The sequence below is a fragment of the Hippocampus guttulatus genome, chromosome 15 (assembly GCF_054856545.1).
Source record: "Hippocampus guttulatus isolate MCC_2025c chromosome 15, RoL_Hgut_1.0, whole genome shotgun sequence".
Classification (NCBI taxonomy): Eukaryota; Metazoa; Chordata; class Actinopteri; order Syngnathiformes; family Syngnathidae; genus Hippocampus; species Hippocampus guttulatus.
Window position 1 is genome coordinate 8,810,379 of NC_141275.1, and position 27,814 is coordinate 8,838,192.

A 27,814-nucleotide genomic window follows, 5' to 3' on the forward strand; every position below is an offset into this window, starting at 1 on the left:
TTCAGTTTTCAAATTCATATTTATTGTTACAAGTGAAGAAGCACTTTGGAGTAGACATGACCACCACGGCCAAATACAATTCGGCCATCGTGGGGAGTAGAGGTTTCATTTAATATTTGGTAACAATTGAATTCAAGAAAAGGCAAAAGCTCAACACTTCCAGTAAAAGGTTTGTCTTGGAGACAAGACGGCACAGCGGAGAACCCTGATGACCTGCTTGTCATTGGACACAACAAAATACAATATAACATAACAGAAGCCCAGCTCTGACAAGCATATTACCTCACTTTATGGTCCCACAAAAATACACAACGTACAAAAATACGGACAGCATATACAAGAGTGGTCGTCACTATAGTTTTGACCGTATGTCGTCTGTGTACTGATATGTAAAGAAGTGTACGAGGCATGCATGAATGTTGCGGTGTCTTTCTGAAGCATGCGTCCCGAACTTCCTCTCGTCCTTCTTACACTAACTGAGGAATGTGTGGACATCGGTGGCAGTAAACAACGCTTAAACCTTTGAGCTGGAATAATGCATAGATGTGCTTTAGGGAAAAACGAGATTCTCACACATTTATCAAAAGTACTGCGAGATAACACAAGGTCCCACTTGAAATTTACGAGTATGGCATTTTTAAATAAGAGCACGTCGTTCTTCATGAAACCTCCAGTCTTTCGAAAAGGCAGCGAGCGATACCTGCAATTTGATGCGTTTTCAATCTTCTTCACGATAATCCTTCAGGCGGCGATGCGGGGCTGGCTGGGAAAAGGGGATGTTCCAAAAAGATGGATGTCGTGCGGGTGGCAGCAAGTGTCACAAATGATCTTAGCCAGTCTTCTTTAGACTCGCTTCATCCCTCGACCCATCAGGCACGCAAAGACAGTCATCACCATTTTGGGCTTGACCTCCACAAGGTCCTCGGGGAGGGCGTAGACACGTGCTCCAATCTTTCTCGCCATGGAAATGGCATATCTGGAGAAACAGAGCGCATTGGGAAAACTGCTTTGCGACCGCAAAGACTTGCTCTTTTGCTGTTGTGAACGTGTTAAAAATTTCACCCGGTTGCATGTGGGTTCAGAACAGTGACAGGTCCACGGTACATTTAACAGACAAAACAAAAAAAGCATACTTGGCATTCTCCAGCTTGTCATCTTCCGATAGGTGTCCCGTTTTCACCAGGTCAAAGTTGATGCTGCCGGGCTGGATCGCGTCGATCAGCTCCAGTACTGCCAAACTGTTGCTGATCTCCTTGTCCTTGTCACCGTACACAGAAAAGCACAATTTGGCGATTTAACCTATTATGTCACCAAAAAAAAAAAAAAAGGTTTACCTTAAAGCTTGAAATCTTGGTCCTCTTTCCAGCTTCTGCCAATGTTTTGTTGACCCATCTGACAATGATGTCATCATTGACCTTCTCCCCATCACCCAGTTCCTCCAGTACATTAAGAGTGTACCTGCAACACAACACAGGCTGCATGTTACCTGGGCCTATTCATTATTTTCATTGAATCAATTTCACCCATTCTTTATACAGACATCGCGGTTCCTAATTCAGCCTTCACTGTTATCACAGATTTAAAGCCATCCTTTTTTGGTCGGTTTTTACATTACACAGGCAAATCGGAGGTTTCATTGTATACTACAATTTACATGTTATCAGCAAGGAAAAAAAACTATGTGGTGTTAAGTTCACAGTAGCAATAACAATGTCAACAGTCGGGTCTTTGTGACACACGAGGTGACGTGAGCTCATGCGCCCGGTTTGCGCTCACATTGTCAATGTGCATGGTGAGCAAAAATGCAATGATTTTTATTTTTTACCTTCTCATGAGCTGCCACACCAGCGCCAGGGTGAGCGTCGCATTGCCGTCGTTCAAGTCCGTTCCGCCGATGCCCACCAGGGAGAACTTGGACATTTTGCCGAGTTCCACAGCGTAGTTGCAGTTCTCCAACTGGATGGATGAAGACATTCAAGACCAACACGTGAGCATGAGTTGTGGATGAGCACTTTTTAGAAAGTAATCGCCATTGACCTTCTTCATGTTGACTCCCAGCTTAGGGTATGGAGGCCTGTTGACTTTGTTGTTCCAGTCAACATCTACTTTAATCTTCTCGTAGAGCTGCAGGATGATAATGGCATCTTGCAGGTCTCTGTAAGACAACATTGTAGGTTAATTTTGAGCAGTGAAACTACTCAGAGAAACATATTCCAGGCCTACCATTACAACTGTAAAAACGTTGGTGTGGTACTTACACATAGAGATGATTGACAGTTGGGTTCACGCCCAGGGAGTTCATCCAGTTTCTAAATGTCCGCTCCTCTCGTGTCTCACCTAGACAGCAAAAAAAAGGATCGTGGCATTGATGAGGCTTTCTGGAAATCCGATTTTGTGCATCAGGTAAGTCACAGATCGTCACATGGGTTTTTAAGTGTTATAGCATCCATTGACCGTCCCCTCCAAACTCACCTTCCAGAAGGTGCCAGTCGATGTCTTGGTTCTCAGGTTTGATCAGAGCAGGGTATTTGTTGAACAGATTGGCCACAAAGGCCAGATTAAGTTTGGGGTTGCCGCTGACTACATCAGCCGGAGTGACGAACTGTCGACAGCCGAGCCGGTCGGCCTGCGTCAGCATAGCTTCCGCCCTCCTCATGTCGTCTCTCTCCTGCATGGCGCGCAGGCATTTTCATCAGAGACTCGTTCATGCGAGGTACCGACGCTCAGCGGCGCTGCACTTACACTGAAGCCCGACATGTTGATGTCGATGGCCGGCTTGTCTTCCTCTGTACCTTTTGGAGCGATCTGGTTGAGGAGGTGGAAGTAAGCCCTTGAGTCCTGGGGGGAAAAAAATAAAATCGCATAAAAACAACACGGCCATTTACAAATCACTTAACAAACAGAATAGCATCAGTGCGATGGTAAAACAGATTAAAAAAAATACATGCTTTTAATTGGATAGAAATATATGTATTAATGTGAGTTAACTCATTCACTCCCAAAGACGTTTTTAAACGTCTTTTCAGACTTAGTACTGAATGAGTTAATGCAATGGTATTGTACACATACTGAATAAAATACTATTCCACAAATTCTGATAATGCCTTCTCCGGAGCCGTCAATTATCCTTGCTTACACAGGTTTGCTTACGGATTCATTTTGGCCGTGAGCCAAACACCACCAGAGGGGTTTCACAACCAATTGAATCCTTTTTTAGCAGACGTGCAGGCGAATATTACGGGTCTACGTACGCAAACATCGTTTTGGCCCAGTGTGCCGATAAGACCGACATCTGTGTTAGCGACCTTTTGCGTTCGTGCCAACCTTGATGTCAGAGCTGAAGTTGTTGATCTTCTGCCAGCCGGCGTTCTCCAGATGGAAGTTAGCCCACCGGAGCAGCAGTTCTTCAGGGGACAACTTCATCAAGTCCTCCAGGGTTTCGCCCTCCCTCAGCAGCGCTGCCAAGGCTGTCATACGGGCGACAATGATCAGGTAAGCAACAGAGAGAAAAAAAATACTTGCCATGTACGTGATGATAACAATTACCTTCATTTCTGCTGAGCTCGATGTCGGCAAACAACCCGATCTTGATGATCTGCCACAGCAGGCCCAACACGAGGTGGGGTTTGCCAGCCTTCAAGTCTAAAGCGCCGATGTTGACAACGTGGCAGCCGATGGCTGAGGCGGAGTTCAACGCCAAGTTAAGATTCTCCTGTTAAAGGTCAGTGATAGTGACACAGGTGTCAAACTCAGATTCCCGATTATGGCTGCAATCTGTACCCAAATTGTCAAATTAATCACCTTGAGATCGCCAGTCAGTGACACGGCAGATTTCAAAATGATTTAGCCATCCATTTGTTGTGTCAGTGTCATAATCAGATGAGGCAAAGATACATTTTCCGTGCTTTCACAGCCATAATGGCCCTCTGATGGGAACCACTAACTACCGTAGAACCCGGCCTGTGGCAATAATGAGTTTGAGACTTCAGAAGGGAAGAAGGATTAACTGACCTGTACTGTAAAGGGTGTGAGCTTCTTCTTGTTTATGGTCCTCTCATCAATGGTGTCTGGCACTGATTGGTTGATCATTTTGCTGCATATCATAAAAAATAAATCATAAACAAATCTACTTTTTTTCCAAGCATTAAATCACAGACACCCTGACGAGGTGACTTCAGCCAGTATGGATAGGAAAGGGAATTGCGGTTTGTATTGAGTAATGTCTATTTGCTGTTCTGGTCATGTATTTTGCAGCTGCCAAGCTTTATGTAACAGTACTCTCATACGCCCCCCCCCCCCCCAAAAAAAGATTTTACAGGCAATGATAAACACTGATTTGACATTTACCATGTGGCCACACTTTAATTGCCGCCATGCAGTGAAAAGGAGGAAGTCTCACCAGAGTAAGATACCGTCAGCTACGGATGTGAACAGAGAGTCTGTGTTGAGATCCATGGGCAGGACATGTTGACAGTCAGGGTCATTTTCCAAAGCGCTGTTGATCCACTTGGCAAAGGCGAATCGTTCCTCCTCTGTCCGGGTTGCAGATGGAATCAAGAGGCATCGCATGAAAGCAAAAACCGACAGTATTGGTCAACTATACAATTTGGTTTGACAGTGATGGCAAATATAGGCATCAACAACAGAGGAGATGAAACCTAATGCTAATAAGAAATGCCCTTACCGGAGTACGAGTGTTGTGTTCCTTCACTTGACAGCTCCGACATGCCTCCAATGGCGAGGATGCCATCTTTTTTGTTGATGACTTTGCGGAAAGTTTTTGCTACTTCGCTGCCCTTCAGCTCGTTCACAATCTGTTACATGACCAAAGGGAAAATTTGTACTCAGCAAATTGAAATGCATTTCATTTTACAGGCGTACATTTTTTTTAAGCCAGGACAAAAAAAACAACCAAAAAAAGGGATTGGCCATGGTCAGAACAATTAACTCATTCACTCCCAAAGACGTTTTTAAACGTCTTTTCAGACTTGGTTCAGAATTGGCTGGTATTGAATGAGTTAAGAGCCAAGCTTACTGCTCTTAAAACTCATTCACTCCCAAAGACGTTTTAGTACGTCTTTTCAGACTTGGTCTAGACTCGGCTGGTACTGAATGAGTTAAGAGCAGGTTGTTGAGTCCGCTTTTCAGTTTGGTCAAACAGGAAAAAACAAAATGTTTGGACTCAACTTACTTACTTTGGAAGTAAATTGGTCCACTGACTGAATCAAACAGCTGCTAGACCACAAGAATTGTTTTTGAATCACTTTCCATGGAATTTGTGCCAGCCACACTTGTTGCAACTATATTATACTCCAGCATTGTAGATCATTTTTTTGTAATCTTTGTTGTCAGCCAGCCAGCACTACTCAAGGTCAGTCGGCCGATGCAGCAGCATAGTTGGAATGTCTCATCATTGCCATGACGACAGCATGAGGCACCAAATTAACTACATGTTTCTGAACGCCACATCTGTTCCGGGGGAGGGGCAACCTAACCTAACAAAGACGCCTAATGTTGCAGCTTCTGCATTGTTTTTTTTAGGTGGAAGGTGATATATTTTTTTGTCAAACTGTGACTCAAAATAGACTCATCATAACATTTTGTTAGTAGCTACATCAAGCGGAAGCAGACGCTAGACACACAAGCCCAACTCTGACTAACTTTCCAAATACTCATGTCGAAAAAAAACAACAAAAACGCTTCTGTGACTGTAAAGATTGATTTGATATGAATCACTAAAAGAGCGCATGTGAGCAGCATCCGAGAAGGCTGATTCGACAAGATGGAGCCTAATTCCGGGATGTCATGTGACACTAAACAAAAGTTATGGCTACATCACTGATGACCAGGCACACTAATCTGCTGTTGGGAGCCCAATGCACAATAGTCTTGTGTTTCCCAAATTCTGTTCAGCCAAAGCACATATTTTTGAGTTTCACATTTCATAACATTGCACAAAAAAAAAAAAGCATGACCAAAAGTACATGGTTAGCCTAATAGCAATCGTTGCCCAAGTCATATTTGAATATTTTCGGAAAAGAAATGTCAACAAAGGGTTTGAAGCAAACAACAAAATAACCATAAACTGCATTTTTTTTCTCCCCAGTGCAAATGGCTCCTTTGCATAAAAATTTGCATTCAAGGCTGACACAAAACTGCTGAACAAGAAACCAACATTAGATATGTTTATATCATTCAATTCAGATTCATTATTCAGGAAGTGAATTTCTATAGGTTGCAAGAGTACAAAATGGGTCGCTACTCCCAGAGTACAAAAATGGGTCGCTATCAGAGCCTGCTGCCGGTGTGCACTCCTCTCAAACACAATGGCACCGTCGTGTTCAGCAGTGACCTCAGAGGTGGCCGGATGCTGCCCCTCCCAAATAAAGTCCTCATTAAATACTCGCTTTGAAATCGTTGGCAAAATCCTTGAATCATGCACCGATTTGAAACGTTTCCTGTATTTTCACAATCTTCAATTCAACATAGTTATCATAAATTGCACAGTTCCAATAATTTATAACCAACGTTCCCCTTTGAACTGTCAATCATTGATACAGAAAGTCATATTTCAGCTGTGATTCCTGTTGCCGTTCTGCTACTTAATACTTGAGGAAAAAAATTAGGACACCACCAGTAAGCATAAGACAATAATTGTCCCACAAACTATCACGATAAAGGATAGTAAGTTTTTTCAAGAGGTGGAGTGGGGGGTTATTTGTGACTGAAGTGGGACAAAATCATAGTTATAGAGGATTTTCACAGTGCCACTCATGAGGGTCTTTCCATTGAGGGGTAACAAGCCGCTCCAGACATAACTCGGCTTACCGCAAGGAACTCTTTGAAGCTGATCTTGCTGTCGTCATCCCGATCCAGTTTCTTGATCATATCTCTGATCTTGTAACCTGGCTGCGGAAGGCCAGTCTCTTTCAGGACTTCGGTGAGTTCATAATCATTGATGAAACCATCGTGGTCCAAATCTGCAGCAACAGAAGAGATTTTTAACACTAAATATTGTGCAATTTTTTTTTAAAAAAAAAGGACAACAATTATTATAATTCATGCGCTACACTTCTCTACTCACCAATCTTCCTAAATATCTCCTGCATGTCCTCCAGTTCCTCATTTGATATTTTGCCAGACATTTTTCTGTGATTGACCTGAGGATGGTCAGTCAGCGAAAGGTGGGCCTGCAAACGAGAACAAAAATTCAACAAAAAGACAAAACATCACAAAGTAGATGTTTGCAGCTACAACTTAAAGGCCGCTCTGATCACAAACCAACCTTAACTTTTGATCGACAACTTTTAGAGGAAAAAAAAATCAATAAAACGCTTTTTAAAAAATGGTTTCAGTTTGCCAAAGAAACACAAGCAAACTGAAAAATGACTTATGAATATTTTGACTCCCTTTTGTTGGGGCAGTCAGCTAGCAAAAGTCCTGCGGCCACAAACAGTGTGAAAAGATCCAGTAACATGACGCAAGTCAGCCAAACTCCCCTGAAACATTGTATTTTCCTTTCCCCCAACAGTGTTCCCAAACTACTCGGGAGACTGCAAAAGCCGAGGAATGCACGGGGGCCTTGTGCAGTTTGGGCTTTCCTGCGAGAAGGGCGTGATGCTTCTCCAAGTCCAAACCGGTGCGGTGGCATTCCTCGCGAACACAAATGTTCACAAAGCAAAGATGAAGCTAAAACGGCAGCGACAAGCGGCAGATTTTCCAGACAGAAAAAAAAAAAAAAAAGGAGTTCTTGTTTCCTGATTTGAAATCCAGACTGGTGAGTTTCAGGACATCTTAGTCAGAAATACCAGGCAACGATATAACCGCAGAAATGTTGGTTTTGCAGAGTCTTACGTTTCTCTTTGGCAAACGATGAACTCAATAACTAAACTTCCCTCTTCCACGAGTGAAAACCATTAACAGTCTTGATGAAAGTTGATGAACAGCAGCCATGTGGCCTCAAGAGATTAGCCCGACAATCATCTAGATAAGTCTGCTGACATTTAAGAATAAAGTCAACTAGAACAGTCAGATTTAAAATGTGACTCTGGAAAAAACAAAGAGAATGTTTTTCTTCTGCAAAATGTTACTATATCTGGGCAAGAACCAACCGAGCTCCATTAGGGGAAAATAACCGCGCTACTATATTTAACCTCTCCAGAAGGATGTGAAATGCGTCTGCGGCCGCAACAAGGGCCGACACACATTACCTCATTTGCCGGCCCCTTGTCACACACCCTCGACAGAGGCTGAGTGGAAACAGAAGAGGGGTTAAGTACACAGAGCGGGGCCCGCAGATGGCGACGGACAAATGTGAGACGCGACGCTGGTGGCAGAAAAGAAAAGAGCGTTTGTAATCGCCGTATGAAACCATGGCCTTAAATGTGAGTCAGGCAGTCAGAAAAGGCAGTTGTCATTTCGGACAGCTGGAGCATTGGCAGTTGCTTTCATGGAGGATTTTCAAATCATGTTTTGATTTACGTCTTTGCGTTTTTCAGAGTTGGGGAGATACTTTTTTTTTTTATTTGTTTGTTTACTTGACTTGGATCACTCCCGAACGTACTTTAGCGTTTACCAATAGAAATGATTCAGCAGGACAATGACTTCTTGAACTGTCTTTTGCAAGGCACTATTCAGTGCTGTTCCTCAACACAGGGATCCTTCTTTCTCCCCATTATGGGTAAAACTGTGACATAATAGTGAGGAACAACCTCCTTCCATTATTTTCTTTTAGTTGGGAAACCAGTTATCAAGCAAGTCTGAGACAGACGAGCAAACAACATATACAAAAGGTACAAAAAGGCTCGCTGGATGATACAACAATAGGCCGTATGTGGCACTAAAACGGAAAACAATGTTATGGCGGTGTTCGGGTTTTTATTCATCCAAGCCGTGTGATTACAACGGCTGGAGGTGGATCTAGGAGGCCATTTAAAGACTCGCTCCCAGATGATTTGATTAAGTGGAGTAGTGCGTGGACACGCCCGGCACAATAGATTTTAACTGTCGGGCCCAACCGCCCGTGCACGTGAGGCAGAGTGATTCACGATCTTTTTGAGCATGCGGTATATGCAGAGCAACTTCCTCTTCGCGGGGCACCGATAAAGATAGGCCCGGCCACATTCATTGACAGGTGAATTGTCACCGTCACACAACCGCTGCATGCGGAAGCAAAACAGAACTGGCGTCAAAGATGGCTTCAAGCAGGGCGCGGTTTTGCATCTTGATTAAAGAGGCCTAAGACAAATCTCAATATTCAAATCACCTTTTGTGACTGGAACAACTTGCTTCGTTAAGGTCACTACTTAAGAGTCAATGAAAAGATGTAGGTGTGGTGAAGCAAAAGAGCACAGCTTCTCAACAGCCATCACTTAGGAATGTTGCTGGACGGGTTGCAAAGTCTGGAATCAGGCGGCCTTTTCAACCACCGACAAACCAACGCACCTCAGATAGGATCTGTACAAATACTATTTCTTAAGCCAGTGCAATCCTTGGTATTGGTTCATTCTGTGCCTTTTGGGAGATGTTCTTGGACTGTAGCCCATACATGATCTCCCGGCAGAGGAAACAAACGTTGTTTGTCCATTTTCTATACCGCTTACCCCGTTTAGGACCACGAGAGGGGCTGCGGCCTATCCCAGATGAATTCAAATGAAAGGCAAAAGGCAAGAGTATAACCTATATTACCACCGATCAATCGCAGGACGATGAACAAATTGGGCAATGAATGGGAAGAGCCCCCATTGAAAGGGGACACACGAGCCCATCAGATAACATGTAATTGAAATATTCACTTGAAACTCTACAGACTTTTGAGGAAGAACAAGGTCCCCTCGCACAATGCGGGTAAAAGACTTACCAGAAAATGTGCGCGAAGTACAGAAAAGTGAAAACAAGCAGCAAGCCAAGAGTGAAGGCACCCGTTTTTTAGTGCTGATGGCACAAAAAGTGGGCTAACCTGTTTCACGAACACACAGCTACTAGTGTGCGAGGGGCGGCCCACACACGTCACACCCTCTTGCTGCTGCTTGACTGTCTGGTTTGTCTTTACAAAGACAACATCCCATCTGCATTTAAAGCAATCAGGTGCCCACGAGGTTTTGTGCAGGGGAAACTTTTCTTTTTTTTCTGTAGTCATGCCACACATTCAATGGCAAATACCAATCAAGGCAAAAACCAGCAATTTCCCCCAAATAGAAGTGCAAGCAACACTTTTTCCACTTCCAGCACTCTGACTAATCCTTTAGAGTCCTCACTCCAGTAAAATGTGAAGGCAAACTGCGGCTGTCTTCTAACGCTAGACTGTGAGTGAGCCGCCTCACCAGATGATAGTTACACCTGGTAAAAGACTTAACACAACTTTATATGCCATGTGGCCGCTGGTTTACAAGCTCAATTTCAGTTTCTGTATGGTAAATTCACTGACATTTACAAACAACTCCGTGTACATTGGAGTATCTGATAGAACAGAAATGTGTACATGAGGGAGCGGCACATAACCAGTGAATCATTTACTGGTATAGCGCCAGCATTATGGAACATTTGCGCGCCCCAATAAAATACATAACAAGGCAGGTAAGGTCTGTCATCAGAGGCGGTAACACACGCGTCCGCACGCGAACGTGTGTTTAATGATTTAAATGGGGCGCAACTGTTGTGGATGGGCTTTTTTTTTAAACTGGCGCCCAGTCCAGTGTATTCCCTAAGTGACTACTGACGAAAAACTGTCATTTTAAAACCAAATTTACCAAGTCTCCGAAATGCGATCTTGTAAAACTTTTATTACAACTTTATGGCTAACATTTGCGCATAGATGAGTAGGGAGTAAATTGTAGACGTGGGATGAATAGAAAAACAGAAAAAAGAACCCCCAGCAAAAGCACGACTCCCAGCAGACAAGATTCACGTTAACAGACGGCGAACTATCCTAATCCAGCGATCCTCGGCGGGACGCGACTACGAAGATGAACACATGAAAGGCATACATTCAGTTGAATGCACCTCGGGCTAGTCAAGAAGTTTAAGACAGGAAATCGGTACTCACTCTCGGTTCGCCTGAAATTCCAGACGGCGTCCAGCTCGCAGTGCGGTCTTCTCCACGTCGAGTGCGAAGTAGTCCGGAGTTGGAATTCTTGTCCCGCCCTGCAGTGGCGTCACCGCCCGCCGGACTGCTGGTGAATGGAGGATGCTGTGGCGGCGAGAGGCTTTTTACCAACTCGCTCTTTTTCTCTGCAGTAAAGGCCGACATACTCGTAACCCTCAGCAGGCTCTCTATAATAGAACGCAGTGGACGTGCTTTTTATCAGCGGTTCGTGCTAAATTAACGAGGCTAACCGATCCGTATCAAACCTTACCTTACCTTTGTCGCGTAGGGAAGTGAAGTGTTACTCTGAAAACACCAACGTAGCCTTATCCCAAACTATGTCTTTGATGGGTACTTTGTAGCTTTTGTCTACGTAAAATGTCTTTATATTGACCTCTTTAAAGTCTATGACGTCACAACGCAGTATACGTCCTTTCATGTTCGTGACGTCACCCCCCCACACACACACATACACACACGCACACTCTGAAGTGGACTTAATTGTTTAAACCACAAATCGCTCAAAACATTGAAACTATGCTTCCGTGTCAATGTCATTTTTTAATTTTATTTATTTATTTCAGTGTCCCATGTTTCTTGTTTTGCTTTTGGTTATTTATTGATTTGCTTGTTATTGTGTCTTGCGTGTTGTTTATGTAACTTTAAAAGTGCATCGCAGTAACTGTAAAAAGTGACAGATTGTTACATTAAAAAAAATCATATAACATATTGAATGATTAGATTAAAGCAACACCATAAAATGAAGGGAACTATTTTAAAAAACGTGAATCTTTCAAGTGTTGTCCCCTGAGTTTCCCTTGTGCAAAAATTGTCTATGAAGACCTTTTATTTTATCTGCACCCACTGTTGTTTCTGATCATCACCCTGCATCATTTCAACAAGCAGTGCTTCCCAACCTGCGTGCCATGGGTGGCACACTATGGTTGGATGAGATTATCACAGATGCCATGGGAAAAGAATCCAGTTTTGTCCAAATTGTATTTAATAACTACATCTAACTTGGCCATCGATGTAGAATAACAGAGCAATTAAATGCTCTTTCAATAGCAGAAGGTATAACAAACATGAAGTCACTTTGTAAATAAAGACAGACAAGCTCATCATTATTTCAATATTCATATTTTTGTGACATTTTGTCATTGACTTTCAAAGACTATAAATCTTTCCAGAGGGCAACTCCACAAGAGAGTTCCCTATACAAATGGCAATAATTCCACAATAGAAAACAGCAAATTGTTTCTCTTTGAGGCAGGTTGTCAACACCCCAGCCATGCGAGTCTGCATAGCCACACATATGCCAGAAATCATGGACATCAAGGTTATTGAATAAATGTTCAAAGCCACATGATTTTGACAAGAGAATAAAACCTTGGGTTTCTTATCTTTTCACCCCAGTTAAAATTTCAAATTGTTTCATCTTGAAATATGTTTTATTTAACTATGAAAACAAGAGGAAATGTTTCCAGCTGGTCGTCAATTACTTTATTTGGGAAACCAGGCTTTTTTGTCTTTTTCTCCGTTGAATTTATCTCATTCTATTAAGATATATTTCTATATTATATGATGAAATTGTGGGTGTCTCACACATACACGTATGAATGTATGTATAATTTCAATACTATCATTCACTTTATGTGACAGTTGTGAACTCCCAGTGTTGCTCATGTTTGAGTTTATTTCCACTTGAAATATTACATAACATTCCGTCCCTCATTCCTCCTAAGATTTGTCCTTGCTTGTTCCTCTGTTGTTTTCCTTGCCGTCTCGCTGAGACCTCTGAATTAAGGTTTACTTCCAATTTAGGAACAGTCCACGCCGCCCGCACACAAGTCAGGCGAATGTACCTCTAACCTATCAGCGACTAACTATAGTTCCTCCATCTACAATTTTAATTTCAACAGCCTTATGACTTCTATTCCGAGCCAACAGGGGGCGATAAAGTAGTAAAACCTTCAACAAGCAAAGTCGTCATTCGGAAACGAAAGAGAAAAAAAAGGGGCTCTTTTCTTTTCTTTTTGTATGATGCTGCCCTCCAAATAAGCGCACCTCTTCATTGTTGGTATGCTTAAAAGATGAGGTGAGGACAAAACACAATGCTCCAAATGTTGCAGCGATGTTGAGGTAAATCGGGGAAACCACTGCGTCGTACGATCGTAGCAAGAATGGCGAATATCGGAATGCTAGCTTTGCTACAATGTAGCAGCCAGAACGAAGCTATAAACCTTTTAAGTTTTCGAATAATTCTGGCGCGGTTGGTGCCTCGTTTGAAATATGCGTAAAAAACATTTCTTCTTGTTTTATATTATTTCGACTTTGTTATTAGGAGTGGTGTTGGTGGTATTGTCGCATTTCTCTTATTTCTCTAAACGTGTATACAATGGTCAAAATCAGAAACTTCTTGACTCAACCAAACTCTTACTTTCTCACGTTGCTGATTATAAATCTATCTCCTAGGTTGTAGTTTAATTACTGTACAACCCTCTTTCTTTTTGGATTTTCCATTAATATTGTTATTGACGACTAGTTAGATATTTGAGTATTTAGTATTCAAACAGATGGCTGTATAAGACATTTCTTTTGGCTGCAGTACTACAACAAGCAAACTGAATGTATTGGTCAACAAGCTACATGAATACCTGGCCCATTCTACGCATGAGGATAGCAACGGATCCGCTGACTCTGATGGTGAAATCACAACCCATTCATCCTTTGATATTGTGTAACATTGGTCGGAATGCTTGTTGACATTTTATGTTACATTTGCAGATGTAACTATCAGGAATGGTTCAGTGGAAAACTCAGCAGCCTCCTCTATGATGGAGGTAATGGAACATGCAGTGGTAACAGTTCAGGGAAATCACATCCATTGTATTCGAGGAGATATAATACTCTTTTTTAAAGTCAAATTTCCATAATATGTCCCCCTTAAACAAATAAAGCGCTAAGTGGTGCTCAACATATTCATGGACAAACTGAGGGCATAGAATAGGTTAGATTGATGGAGTGAAATAAATGATTTGGCTAATTACTGGCCACTATTATTGCAATCAGCATGCTAGTATCGAAACTGTTGCACAGCAGTTTAAAAGTGTCACTTTGCTTTTTTGTAGGCGCTTGTGGACACAAAACTCTCTAGAAGGTGGGTGGAGAAGAACTACATGCGAAATGCTCAGCACATGGCCAAAATGGAAGAGAAACTGGCTTTCGGTGTTAACTACTTCCTCAATATTTCAGAAAACCTTCTGTTGTTACAAAACATTCTGGCTTGGACGAATCTGCAGACTCAAACGACAGCGACAATGTAGATTTCCCCTTCGGCGCAAATGGCCACCCAGATGTCACCTGCCTTCCTAAAGGTGCATCTATTTCCACATTACTTTGAAACACTATTCTGTGCAAGTTTTCAATTCAATACAGTTTGTTATAAGTTCTTCCTGTAAAATCCAACAACACTGTCTATCTCATCGGTGCTGAGGAAATTCAGTTAGACAAATGTAAAAGTTTTATCCTTTCTTTTGTAATGTTACAGTGTAATGACTTGATTGCCATGATTTGTCCAGGCACTGTTCTTGTCCGACCTGAACCTGTCGATAATGGCAGAGATGACTTCAGGGGTCCGGAGTTTTGCAGCCGGAAAAGTAACATGCTACGGAAAGAATTTTCAAGGAGACGAGGAGGTCAGTCAAGTTCCGGTGGACACAAAGTTGCAACAAATGTCGTAACAACAACACAAGCTCTTTCTTCTGCCAACCACATATGAAACCATATCTTCTAGTTAATATTATTGTCGGGTTCTACAGGGGGCCAACATTTGGAAATTGTCAGTTGCACTGCCTGTGGCCGACAGGTTAACCACTTCCAGAGAGACTCCCTTATTCGCCATCCAGTTCTCAAAGTACTCATTTGCAAGGTGAGTCAGAAATATATTCCATTTTTTTTTTTTTGGGGGGGGGGGGCATTTCTGCATATTTCACCTTGTGCATCAGTATTCCTGATGTTACTAAGCAATTTGAGTTAGCCGCTTGGCCGCTTGGATTCTCTTGTGTATTTTGGATGCGTTTTCATCATCAAATATTTACATAAACAGATTTGACAGATTTATGGAATTCAAGTGCATGTTCTTTTTACAACCCCGGTGCTCGGTTATTCTCGTCCAATATTTTGTCATTTTTCACTCTGTTTTGGTTTGACAGTCATGCTACAAATATTACTCAAGTGATGACATCAGCAAAGATGGCGATGGGATGGATGAGCAGTGTCGGTAAGATTCAAACGGGAAAATAAACAGTCTTTATTTTTAGGTGTTAAGTTTCAAATTTACCCTCTGTCCCTTTTTTTCCCCTCTTATGCAGTTGGTGCGCAGAAGGGGGCAACCTCATCTGCTGTGATTTCTGCAGCAATGCTTTTTGCAAGAAGTGCATTCTGAGAAATTTGGGACGAAAGGAACTCTCTGGTATCTTGGAGAGCAAATGGTACTGCTATGTGTGTAACCCAGAGCCCCTTTTTGGCCTGGTGATGGCCTGTGACAGCGTGCTGGAGAACATGGAGCATCTGTGGCAACAGCACCGCAAGAGAAACCGAGCCGAGACGGCGAAATCGGAACTTTATGGCATGCTGCCTCGACCTCAAATCCTTCCCTTTGCTAACTGGGATCACAACGGCATGGATAGTAGTGTTGTGTTCAACTACAACACTTTAAATGTCTCCAAGGATATGACTGCCAAGGTGAAACATTTAGTAGACTCTACAAACAATGTGAACACGAACTTTATTTATTTCATTCATACTGCGACAAAGACCAAACAAGGTGTTCGAAGCCTCTACTTGAAGTCATATTTGACAGTGGTGAAATCCATCCGATTGTCACTTGCGGCACTCGAGGAAAGCCTTAAAGAAGAGTTCAGCGACTTGGACGTCTCCAGCTGTTGGGAGGAGTTACTTAGAAATGACTTTGTGCCCCAACCTAACACTGAAGCGGACCCGAAGATCTCCAGCGATTTAAACGTACATACGTTGCCGAAGCCGTCAGATGAATATGTGGAAAAGGGAGTCCTCGCTGATGTTGTAAGCACAAGTAAAAGCGTGAACTTGCCTTTCCCCAGTGCTGGACAGACTCTTCAGACAGTGGACCCACAATTTCCTCAAAGTAGTCTCAACATGACCAAAAAGCTAGTGGTCAAACTTACACCAGTGCCTGTGACACAGGAGCCCTGCTCAGATGCACAGCTTCTTGCAAAAGACACCGTGGAAGAGATGTTTCATGGAAAAGATGCGCACGGAAATGAAGAGATGGTTGTTGCTGAGAGTAAAATGAGCGTCGACCACCCGAGCACGTCACTCCACCTCGAAGAGGAGCAAGGCAGTCGGAGGTCTCCCCGTGTGAAGACAACACCATTGCGTCGTCCCAGCGATGTCAAGGGTAAACAGTCTCTCTCCACAGCAGACAGCGAGAGCGAGTCGGACCCCGAGGCACAGCAGAGTTCAACGGCCGCCCAATTCTCTGAAGAACAAAGTCCAAGCCAGACCCGAGATGACTCTGACTCGGATGAAATACCCGCGGTGCTTCTTGAGCGAGTCGCTATGATTCAAAGCTCCGATGAGCACCAGAGCGACGATGATAATGATGGCAGTCTAGCGTCTGGCAAAGTGGCCAAGAAGCGTCTCTTCTGGCTCACCAAGAACACCCCGATTTCGCCAGAGAGGATTCGGCGGAAACGTATGCTGCTGGACCGTTCGCCCGAGTCTGAGCCTGTTGCCGTTAAGACTCGATGGGAAAGGGGGACGGCTTCCTCCAGTGACCATCAGGAACCAACGACTCAAATGCAGCACCTGAAGACCTTGAGGTCTATCGGCAAGAGCGAAACGGAAGGGTTTCCTCGACAGCAGGCTATAGCGGAGGCCAGAAAGCACAAGACTCATGCTCCCCAGGAAGTAATAGAGACCACATCGTCATCAAGCGAGGACGATCATGACGATGACTCTGCGAGTGACGCCGACCATCATAAGATGGAAGAAATCACAGAAGATGCGGCGTTACTGGGACCAGCAGCTTTCCATCAATCGTCTGGTAAGTCTGACAACGGTGGTCCCCCTTTTCCACGACATGGTTCCACTCATCATTGGCAAAACTTGATAGGATTTGTAGGTATTTAGTACATAATTGGTAAGGGTTATAATTGTGCTGAAACGATATGATAGGGGTAAGAAATACCACTGCTGGGCCTGTACGTTTATAGGATAGACAACTAGTATTGATGCTAACATTAGCATACCCTTTATGCAGTGCTTTAGCTCAGGTTGATGACTTATTCTCACTCGGCTCGTCGGTGTGCTGGAGCGTATCCTCGCTGACTTTGGGCGAGAGGCAGGGCACACCCTGGACCAGTAACTAGCCAATCGCGGGACACATGGACACACAAGCAGTCACTCTCACATTCGTTATTGTGTCTTATTAATTTTTTATTTTGCAGGCGGTGAGGATCAAGCCGGGCCCACTTGGGCAGCAGGGGATGACGACGACCCTGAAAATAGGTATGGTTCTAAAAGCCTGGAAGTAGAGTGTGTAAAACAGCCAACGTTTGGCAGAAAGACTGCAAGTCCGAGAAGCAAACCCTCTGCTAAATCCACCAACTCCAATGCCATCAAGAGTCACTTGCGGTCTTTTCACGCGCGACCAAAACGTAGCTGCAGTAGAGCCCCGGAAATCAAATACACATTCTAAAAGAACAAATTTAGGGCTGTATTATTTCCATAAAGATTCATTCAAATGTATATCTTTATCATATACCGTATTGGCCCGAATATAAGATGGCCCTGATTATAAGACGACCCCCTCTTTTTCAAGACTCAAGTTTGAAAAAATACTTTTTGAACACCAAATAAATTTTTATACAGAAAATAATTACAGTACATCTGAAACAAATGATTATAACAATATATTTGAGAGAAAAAGCATCTTGAAATTTACACCACAACTTCTCCTCAGCTGCCGCTTAACCTGGCCGATCTTTGACCCACTTTTCTCCCGATTGTCGCTACGTTTCTCCATTTTCTTCTTATCTCTTCTATTATTTTCTTCTCTTTCTTACCGCTATTTTTAAATTTTTCTTCTTCGTGCTACCACTATTTTTATTTTTATTCTTCGTGACGGGTTCGCTTTGCCCTGGGGATTCACGTTCAGCATTCGCTTCAATGATATCTGGCGCCTTCTGGCGTCGTGAATGGGTATAATTTCTCGACCCCGAATATAAGACGACCAGCACTTTTTCAGTCTTATTTCAATGCAAAAAACACCGTCTTATATTCGGGCCAATGCGGTACATTGATTGCTCCAGGCAGATAAGCAAGAAGCTTGTAGTTCAATGTCCTAAAAGAGGAACTGTTTGTTGCCTTATATTCCAACGTGTTCATGTATGACAGACAGGTTCATATGCCATGAAAAGTATTTTAACCAGGTCACAAAGTCAAGCCTGCGACAAAGTTGTGTGCCGCACTTTGAACTGATGCAAATGTGACATACTTTCAAAGGTGAAGTATTCCGTTTAAATCTTGCCTTTCTGATTTTTGTTGTTGTTGGATCAGTCTTTAAAAAAATAAATAAATAAAAACGAGAGCCTATTTTTCTTCATTTATTGAAAAAAATCTCTTGAAATGTTAACAACATGCTTGTTATGTGCAATTATTGGCAAGAATCAAACGAAAATGCTTCACCTTCATGATTCAGACTTTCGATCGCGCACTGAATCATAAATCACCGTTGTTAGTGTTTAATTTTAGGTTAATACATATCAAATTTCAAAATATATTACTGAATAAAGATGCCTGTGAATATTCTCATTCGTCCAGGTAATTTCATTCTCCGAGCATTGACTCTCCCGTAACTGGACTGTTCAGGTTGTCTTAGAAGACGTTTCATTCTTTTTTTCTTCATCCACCTTGCGCTTGTTCCTTGTGGAACTCGATGCACTTTTTAGAAATGACTTTCTGGTCATAGCCACACGTTTTGAGGGCCTGTCTCAGGTGCCTGAGTTCTTTGTCTTTGGCCACTGGGCCGGCAGGAACATGATCAGTCTGAGTTTTAAGGTTCCAGTAATACCCACTTTGTGTTCTAGTGGGTGATGTGAGTCAAAAATATTGCTCAGTGTGTGTGGGTTTTCGGTAAACCCAAACATGGAGGCCCCTGACGTCTCCAATGTTGACACTGCAGTCCAAAAAAAAGCAACCGTTTGTCTTTGATATCACCATATCTGAACTCGACTTGTAGGTTTTTTTTGCCTGGACCCCATATTTACGTTTTTATATGTGCTATTTATATGTAAAAAATGTTACATTTGAGAGCAGTGCCACCGTGATGCCAAAAGGCGCATCCAATAGGAGAGGAGCTGGCGGAGTGATATCAGAGTGCTCAAAGCAATGGTCCAACTAGCAGGAAACACCTTCCTGTTACTTTCTGGTTGGCAAGCGCTTCAAAATATGGACAAACTTGCTCCACGTTGATATCGTTCTTGTGCACTGCTCCGCAGAAGAGGAAACAAGTGCAGTACGAAAAGGCAAATACAGTGAGGAATGCACGGACGACTTTGTATGTTGGGGAGATCAAATAACCACCGATCAGGCGCATATCGAATATCGCATCGCTGTGTGTCTCTTGCGTGCGCTTATTGTGGGGGAACTACACAAGGAGAAGGTGAGAGGTTCCTTCATCTAAGACAGAAAAAAAAAAAAACATCGCTAATTAATCTAGGGGCGGCTGGTTGTGTTACTTTGGCTGTTGAATGCTGTGCATACGTCAGAAAATCCACTTTAGGTTGCTGTCTCCCCCCAAACTGATTTTCCTTTAAAACAATAAATTTGACCGCCCCCCTTAAATGTGGCCAGAAACATACCGGTAACCTATTTTACCTAAGCTGCCTCTCCATTGATTGGTGTCGAACACCCATGTTGAAACATTTATTATTGAAACTTTATTTTGGGATAGAAAAACCTACTATCTCTTAAGCTTTTGTGGTAAACCTAATCTTGTCATATAAATAACTGGGGGACCCCCCACCCCTCCGCCCGCATTGAAAACAACGATAATTCATGCAACTCTTTGTAGGCACAAATTACATCTGTTTGTCAAAGATGTGGTTTGTGGTGCATGCAGATTGACGCTTTGGATTGTTAATTCGTGCAAAGTTTAACATCAAGTCAACATAAAGCCTCTGGTATTTGCCAACATAATGAACAATAAATATGATTGTGACATAATGCTTTAAAAACTGGTATTTAGTCTCTTTATTTTAATGGCTTGCCTTTTGTCACTCCACCAAAAAGGTCACAACCAGTGCAATAGAGCACTGTCAACAAAAAGCGTATCATAATGACCTCTGACTTCCGCCTCTTGGTCAGGGTGGATTTGGTGGCATTCAAAATTGCTCGATGTGGAATGACCCCCGGACACTTTGAAAAAGCACAAATTTAAACATGACAAGATTTTGAGGAGCAACGCTCTTCCTTTACTGTACCGATGCTTTCTTGGATTTCACTTTTTGTACCCAGTCACGCTTACCGTCATTTTGAAATATTGATCAGCATTATTAATACATGTTAATAGAGTTGAGAGCTCTGGATAAGCAAATCCAATGTGGTCTCATTCACGCACATGCAGTCCTTGTTCTGCTGAGGTGTTGAGATATTTGTCACCACGTCGCTTTATGTAGAGACGAACTGAGTTGTATAACTGAGTTCAAGGCCAAGCCCTGCGGTGTGATACGGGCTCACGCAGTTGAAACCGAAGCCGGCGTTTGACTCAGAAGGGCTTTTCCCTGTGGGCCCCCCCCCCCCCCCCCATGTAGGAAAAAAAGGAAACAAAGCAGCTGGAAAGAGTCAGTTGTGCTCGTGAGCCAAGTGAGCTGCTGTAATTGCAATCCGTGGTTACCGTACGGTTTTGGAACACTTGTATCCGGATCTCGCGATATGCCACCAGTCATGTTTCAACCCCCCCCCCCCCCCCCCCCAAGTCATATTAGCATTTTTGTATGTTTTACCCCACTTTCTATGCACAGATAAACATTACTGCTGACCATTTTCTAAAGCTTAACGCACAGCTTCTTGAAATGGAGGACTTTTTGACTGCCTTTCAATTGCGACACGCTGCAGAGAACGCAGTCGCAGTTCTCTGAAGTTGGAGACAATTTGTGTTACGAATAAATGTCACCGGTCAGTACTTCCAAGTAGAAATAACAATGTTGTACATCTGAGAATTGAGAGTGGGCTGTGAAACAACAATTATAAGCACCCAAATTCCGATTCTGTCCTTTTTTTAATGACACCCATGTTTGTTTCTCGTGTTTTTCTCTCCAGGTCGGATTTTCTTACAGCACAGCAGTGAATGTAGTGCTGTTAGGAAGGATGACGTGACGTGACTTATTGTTTGGCTCGCTTGTAAAATGGTCAGCAAGAATGTGAAGATCACATTGTTTGTGCTTACTGAGGCCAAAACATGTAAAAATACTTCAACTGGTGCTCTTTTTGGAATCAGCCCACTAAACACTCCCAATCTTGATGGCTGATACATTGTGACGCTTTGCGGTTTTTAACATGTTGGATTCAGTCTCAGTGAAGATGGCTGCTTCCTTCCCTCTAGTGACTCATGTCGACCTAATTTTAGAATAGGGCCTTGCGCGAGAGCATCAGGATTTCTGAGCGATTTGACATGGGATGGACAATTGAGACCAAGTCTGGAAGAAGTCCCACACATCATGCTTCATTCTGGATTGACTTGTCTTGAATACAGCGCTGGACTGATCGCAAAAACAATGCATTACATTTCAAGCTCATCGTTTTTTTTGTTTTTGTTTTTTTTAAAACCATTTTCACATGTGAAATATAAACGGTGATTTTGTGAATCCCGCTTCATTGTATAGTGTAGAAATCCCATGTTACATGGCTTACCCTTGTACAGTCCTTATTTATATGTGGTAGTTGTAAACGTGATGGCAGAGGACATTTGGTGATCAACAAAATACAGTAGTGGTATCCTTCTAATGAACCCATAGGGGCTTGGCTCTCGACCCTTCTCCCCCCCTGAATCTTAATTCTTTATCTTAAGATATTCTAGGACAATTCCTAGTTCATCAAATGTGCACAAAGCAGAAGCTTGGAGGTCAGTGCCTCACAAATATCCTTCTGGATGAATTTTTGAAAATATCATGTTTAATATACACGCCACGATCTTGTAAAAAGTCTTCCCGGAGTAGTTGAAGCTGTATGGCTAAAAAGGGCCGACCTAGTCTAGTCCCCCCCCCCCTCTTGTAGGCGTAATTGCCTTGTGTCTCAATACATTTGTCAATATAGTGTATTATGAGGGTTAAAAAAAATGCAAGAGGTAATGATGTGATAAATAAAAAAAATCCTGCTCCTATATGGGCGTACTCCTAAGAACATGTCTTTGTGTTTTGGTGGCATCTGTGCATACAACTTGCTTGCTCTAATAAATGTATCCGGCTCTTGAAAATGTCTGATCCGTCTTTTTCTGCTGTTTCACTTGTCGAACTATCTCTGTGTCAGCAAGTTCTCCTTTCCAGCTTTGAATTCTTGTTTTGATTGATGTTTGACTTTCACACACTTACTTCAGCTTTGTCCGGGGGCCCCTTACGAATAACCGGTCTTACTGACTCGAATTGAGATACTTTTTGCCTTGCAGTATTTATATAGCCATGTCATATTGAATTTTCCAGCTGAAGCTGATGTTACTGATCATGAAATGAATGTGAGGTACCTTGTCCTTCTCTTCTACTTTTTAAAAGAATCGCTAAGAAAATACTTTTGGCCCAAATCAATGCCAACATCTCATCGTTCGATGAGTTATCGTCAGATGAGGAAACACGGGATGCCGAGTCGTCTTCTGGGCCTGAAAGGGAATTTAAACAATCCAGTGAAGAATGCGGACAAGAGGACAACGGTGAGTCACGTAGGTTTTGTTGAAAGTGATGTCTACTTGGGAGTCCGAGAACTCAGCGTTGGTTACGTAGTCATTCGAATGTCTGCCACAGGGGAAAACTTGTCGTCTTCTGACGCTGGCACCGGGGGGCCCAACTTGAGGCAGCACCACTTGCTGCGCCACAAACTCACCTTGGATGAGAGCACAGGAAGTAACAAGGCAGCATCTGGGAATGAAGCAGGAAAGGCAGACAAGAAGAGGAGAGTCGCCCCCAAGGAGCTGAGCAGTAAGGACACCTCACACGTGGAGCGCTGACTTTGCGTATCGTCTCGGAAGTTTTCTTAACGTGACGCTGCTTTATGTCCAGCTGATGATGAGAGCGGAGTTACTGATAATAGCTCATCGGAGCTGGAAGAATTTGGAGTGAGCGAGGAGCTGAGTGAGTCAGAGGAGGAAGAGAAGCTAGAAAGGTATAAAAAGAAATGGGGGGGGTACTGTTTTTTTTTGAACAGGACACAAGAATATTTGATCAACAGCCGAACATTCTGTACTCTGCAGAAGTTTAGTGCTATTTAGTTGTTTTTTTCCACTTTTTGCTGTCACAGCCTAATCCAATAATGAATAAAGTTCAAGTTTCCTCTCAAAATTCTACACACAACCCTCTTATAATAACGAGAATTATTAAAAAAAAATCTAAATTAATGAAAAGAAAAATAGGCATCACATGTACGTTATTCACAACTTTTGCTTTGCACCTTTGGCAAAGGACTCACAACCGCTCAATATCCTTTGCGGTAAGAAGAAGTGGTAGGAACCGCACAAGTGTATCCTGTGTCATTTTCTTGTTCCAGTTCACCCCCAAAAGTCAAGAAGGAGTCCCTCCCATTTGTTAGCAAGACCGCGATCACCTGCATTTTGTTGTCTGACACCAGTGAGGAGGTAACCGTAGCGATGACCGGTCACCATCACTGGCAAGGAGAAGTTTGATGTCCTACATGACTTCTTTACATTGGAGTAGAGCGAGCAAGAGATTGCCGAAGGTGATCTTAGCAACGCTTCAGGCACGCCCAAAGGACGGAAAAAAATCCGCAGAATCATCCAAGATGACAATCTCCGGTCTGAGACTCAGGAAGCGCTGCGAGAGGAGGAGGAGCGATGCAGACGACTGGCGATTAGGGAACAGCTGATGGAGGACCGACGAGAGGTACTAAACACAAACAATCGATTTTCATTGCAGTCACGAATGACTCTCCTACGTTGCGTTCCAGACAATCGTCGATATGTCTCAAGAGTCTGTCACCACCAAGCTGATTCTGGATCAGGATGAGCAGACCAAGACACCTCTAGTTCAGGTGCACAGGAACCTCGTGATGAATCTCAAGCCTCACCAAGTGGACGGTGAGTGCACGCACTCACTTGTGCGCACATTTAAATCGTTGGTCTTCGTATACAGTATTGTTAGACTTACACGGTTGCCAATTGGTTAGCACGTCCGCCTCACAGTGCAGAGGTGCAGGGTGTGGAGTTTGCATGTTCTCCCCGTGTCTGTGTGGGTTTTCTCCGGGTACTCCGGTTTCCTCCCGCATTCCAAAAAAAATGCATGGCAGGTTAATGGAACATTCTAAATTGTCCCAAGGTGTGAACGTAAGCTCAAATCTCTGTGTGCCCTGCGATTGGCTGGCAACCAGTTCAGGGTTTCCTCCGCCTACTGCCCGAAGACAGCTGGGATGGGCTCCAGCACACCCGCCACCCTTGTGAGGATAAGGAATTACCATTACAAAAAAAAATGGATGGATCGAGGCAACCTGAAAGACATGAGATAATCAACGCCCTCTTGTGGCCCATTTTTATATCTTCCAGGAAGATTTATTGAAGCCGATGCTCCGTGTATTGAGGTCGGTCAATGCCAATTTCATTTAAAAACAACGATAATACAAGCTAAAATGAAATGTGAACGTGTGCGAACCCCGTGATACATTTGCTTACCAAACATGGTAACACGCCCACATGGTCGGCGAAATAACAGCTGATTAGATGTCTCTTGAAGCATGACTCATGTCAGGTGTTCCAACTGCATCGACTCAGAAAATCCTTTTGTTTCTCCCGGTTCTCATCAACAGGAGTCCAGTTCATTTGGGACAACTGCTGTGAGTCAGTGACGAAGGCCAACTCCTGTCCAGGATCTGGTTGCATCCTGGCTCATTGTATGGGCCTGGGAAAGACTCTGCAGGTATCGAGCCATTGATTGTGAAGTTTAAAAAAAAAAAAAAAACGGTTCACAAAATCCACAGGTTGGTTCATATCAGTTTTTTTTTAGGTGGTTGCTTTCCTGCACACGGTATTGCGGTCGAAAAACTTGCACTTTAAAACGGCCTTGGTCGTGTGTCCTCTCAACACTGTGCTCAACTGGGTGAGCGAATTCAACAAATGGCAGAAGCAGTTAGGCAAAGATATCGTGAAGGTATGAGATGACACACGTGTAAACTGGCAAAGGAGCACACGCATCCTCGTATGGTTAATATTTCCAAATATAAATACATGACAGGTCACAGAGCTGGCCACCATGAAGAATTTTGCTGACCGACTCTGCGCGCTGCAGAGTTGGCACACCACTGGAGGCGTGATGATTATGGGCTACGACATGTACAGAAACCTCTCACTGTCCCCCAAACTGCACGATCACACGTTAAAGCAGCAGTTGAAAAACCTACTGGTGGATCCAGGTGGAGTACTTTGCATCTTTCAGGATCCTTCAACGTGTTTTCTGAGGGTGCTTTGTCCACTCGGACATCTTCAGGTCCAGACTTTGTGATATGCGACGAGGGGCACATTCTGCGCAACGACAACTCCAACATTTCCAAAGCCATGGGCGCTGTCAAGACGCGGCGGAGAGTGGTGCTAACTGGCACGCCGTTGCAAAACAATCTGGTGGAGTGTAAGTTTGCAGCACCGTTATGCGAATGCGACAATGAATCCATTTCAAGATTTAAGTTTATTGCTTAGAACGCTTCTTCTTTAATGCCGGCTAATGATTTTGTTTTTGGAGAAAATACTTTTTGAAAAGACGGAGCTGAGAGGGAGTGCAGGTTTACTCTTACTCACTCAATCTACAGTATGTGTTTTGTGTTGTTGTTATTAAGGGTTGCGTTGGCATTCATATTTTGACACATTTGAATGCTGTGAGAAAACATCCTGCACCAAAGGTTTCTAATCTTTTTTGGGGTTCAGGTGAAACAAAGCAAATCTCTGAAGGGGGGAAAAAAAAGCCAAACTTGTTTTGTATAATCTCATTGTCATTTGCTTTTTCTATATGTGGGAATCCATTCAAATCTGATTTTCTTTGCAAATCTGAGACTTAAATTCAAGACCGCATTGCTCAGTCCCACAAACATCCCTTTGATATCGTCTCCACAGACCACTGCATGGTCAACTTCATCAAAAAGAACCTCCTGGGCTCACTGAGAGAGTTCCGAAACCGCTTTGTCAATCCCATCCAGAATGGCCAGTGCGCCGACTCCACGCCCAGAGATGTTCGAATCATGAAGAGGCGCGCACACGTCCTCCATGCAATGCTGAGCGGATGCGTGCAAGTAAGAACTAGTTTTGATTCATCCTTTCCTGTTGCCTCAGCAATCACGTTGTTTTGTTTTTTCTCCTGTAGAGGAAAGATTACTCCGAGCTGACTGAGTTTCTGCCTCCCAAGTACGAGTATGTGGTCGCAGTCAGGGTGTCTCCACTTCAGTATAAGTTGTACAACCATTATCTGCAGCACGTCAGTGGTGAGTGGACACGGGCATTGGAGTGGGCAAAAAAAAGATCCGAAACTGATTATGGATCATTATTGATGGTTTATTGTCATTCATAAAATGCTAATTATTTTCTATGACAATAAAATATCCCAAGAAATGAACTTATGGCAATAAAACAGTTTTAGTTGATTCTATTTTGCAGTTGAAATGATGATCGAGGTTAAGTTTCGGCCTGTTTTCTCAGGTTTGGGAAACGTTATCGGCACGGCAAAAATGAAGATTGGCGCAAACCTGTTTAAGGATTTTCAGGTCCTCAGCCGGGTTTGGACTCATCCTTGGTGCCTTCAACTCAGCTATAAGGCCAAAGAAAAAAAGCTCAGAGTAAGAACACAAAACTTCACAAATTTTTATGCAACGTTGTATCTAATGAACTGTTGTTTTGTTTTTTGTTTAAATGATAGACACATTTGGTAAAGAACAACAATACCGGCGCTCCACTCATGGAAAGGTAAATAAATAAATGAATGAGGCGTTGTACAACCCTAAAGTCCTTTTGTTTGCCGTAGCGGATCAAGCAACACCACCACCAACGATCCAACCCAAACGGCTTCAACAAATGTTGCTGATTCCTCGTCAACAGGTACCGAGAGTGATTTAGTGTCAGACTTGAGACAACAGCAGCTCGCAAATACTCTCCTCATGTCCCCATGTGTGTACTTGTACCCTCTCAGGCCCGTGCTGGTTCAAAAATATGCTGTCTCAACACGACGCCAAAGTTCTAGAGCACTCGGGCAAGCTGGTGCTCTTATTTGAGATCCTGAGGATGGCTGAAGCCTTGAACGATAAAGTGTACGTGTCTGGGGGGGTGGGGGGGGGGGGTTCCTCCCACATGTCCGCAGTGCAAAGACAGACCTTTTTTTCTTTTCTTTACTCAGACTTGTTTTCAGTCAGTCCCTGGTCTCTTTGAACTTGATTGAGAGTTTCCTGACAGTTTCTCACCGGAGAAGAAAGGACTCATCGGAAGGTGGTATGTATTTT

At 43.2% G+C, this 27,814-nt stretch overlaps 2 protein-coding genes across 6 annotated transcripts in view; one reads left to right on the plus strand and one right to left on the minus strand.

Annotated features, from left to right (window-relative positions):
• On the minus strand, positions 1-11,270 carry pls3 (plastin 3 (T isoform)). Of its 3 annotated transcripts, none has more exons than XM_086131544.1 (16): positions 11,045-11,270; positions 7,085-7,190; positions 6,829-6,980; positions 4,685-4,814; positions 4,400-4,532; positions 4,012-4,093; positions 3,547-3,712; positions 3,325-3,467; positions 2,743-2,838; positions 2,473-2,668; positions 2,259-2,337; positions 2,038-2,155; positions 1,826-1,956; positions 1,335-1,458; positions 1,134-1,258; positions 1-976 (listed from the first exon to the last, which is right to left on the minus strand). In XM_086131544.1, the coding sequence occupies exons 1-16, from the start codon at positions 11,246-11,248 to the stop codon at positions 844-846; spliced, it is 2,118 nt and encodes a 705-aa protein (XP_085987670.1). In that variant the 5' UTR covers positions 11,249-11,270; the 3' UTR covers positions 1-843. The 3 variants fall into 3 exon arrangements, with proteins under 3 accessions (XP_085987670.1, XP_085987669.1, XP_085987671.1); XM_086131543.1 differs by lacking the exon at positions 11,045-11,270 and adding an exon at positions 9,860-9,963; XM_086131545.1 differs by lacking the exon at positions 11,045-11,270 and adding an exon at positions 8,211-8,229.
• The window catches only part of LOC147193689 (chromatin remodeler ATRX-like), a 27,676-nt gene continuing 3,463 nt past the window's right edge, over positions 3,602-27,814 (plus strand). Inside the window, exons 1-28 of one of the 3 annotated variants that reach the window (XM_086131531.1) lie at positions 3,602-3,721; positions 7,532-7,777; positions 13,692-13,789; positions 13,871-13,926; positions 14,215-14,243; positions 14,339-14,460; positions 14,665-14,781; positions 14,905-15,014; positions 15,298-15,365; positions 15,457-17,171; positions 17,575-17,635; positions 22,894-23,048; positions 23,140-23,313; positions 23,395-23,497; positions 23,879-23,966; positions 24,046-24,231; positions 24,296-24,425; positions 25,148-25,257; positions 25,345-25,488; positions 25,573-25,750; positions 25,825-25,962; positions 26,442-26,617; positions 26,689-26,806; positions 27,021-27,157; positions 27,238-27,284; positions 27,343-27,416; positions 27,508-27,625; positions 27,712-27,803. In XM_086131531.1, the coding sequence (XP_085987657.1) occupies positions 13,918-13,926; positions 14,215-14,243; positions 14,339-14,460; positions 14,665-14,781; positions 14,905-15,014; positions 15,298-15,365; positions 15,457-17,171; positions 17,575-17,635; positions 22,894-23,048; positions 23,140-23,313; positions 23,395-23,497; positions 23,879-23,966; positions 24,046-24,231; positions 24,296-24,425; positions 25,148-25,257; positions 25,345-25,488; positions 25,573-25,750; positions 25,825-25,962; positions 26,442-26,617; positions 26,689-26,806; positions 27,021-27,157; positions 27,238-27,284; positions 27,343-27,416; positions 27,508-27,625; positions 27,712-27,803 (4,399 nt within the window). In that variant the 5' untranslated portion in view covers positions 3,602-3,721; positions 7,532-7,777; positions 13,692-13,789; positions 13,871-13,917. Of the gene's footprint in view, positions 3,722-7,531; positions 7,778-13,032; positions 13,226-13,691; positions 13,790-13,870; positions 13,927-14,214; positions 14,244-14,338; positions 14,461-14,664; positions 14,782-14,904; positions 15,015-15,297; positions 15,366-15,456; positions 17,172-17,574; positions 17,636-22,893; positions 23,049-23,139; positions 23,314-23,394; positions 23,498-23,878; positions 23,967-24,045; positions 24,232-24,295; positions 24,426-25,147; positions 25,258-25,344; positions 25,489-25,572; positions 25,751-25,824; positions 25,963-26,441; positions 26,618-26,688; positions 26,807-27,020; positions 27,158-27,237; positions 27,285-27,342; positions 27,417-27,507; positions 27,626-27,711; positions 27,804-27,814 lie in introns of those variants that run through there. The other 2 variants (XM_086131530.1, XM_086131529.1) reach the window with 2 other exon arrangements.

Excerpts from the sequence above, each read along its gene's own strand:
- pls3 (XM_086131544.1), bottom strand. The coding sequence starts at position 11,248 with ATGTCGGCCTTTACTGCAGAGAAAAAGAGCGAGTTGGTAAAAAGCCTC. Across the intron at positions 1,957-2,037 it reads TGGGAGTCAACATGAAGAAG|TTGGAGAACTGCAACTACGC; the intron begins GTCAATGGCGAT and ends TCATCCATCCAG. Across the intron at positions 977-1,133 it reads GACAAGCTGGAGAATGCCAA|ATATGCCATTTCCATGGCGA; the intron begins GTATGCTTTTTT and ends CTGTTTCTCCAG.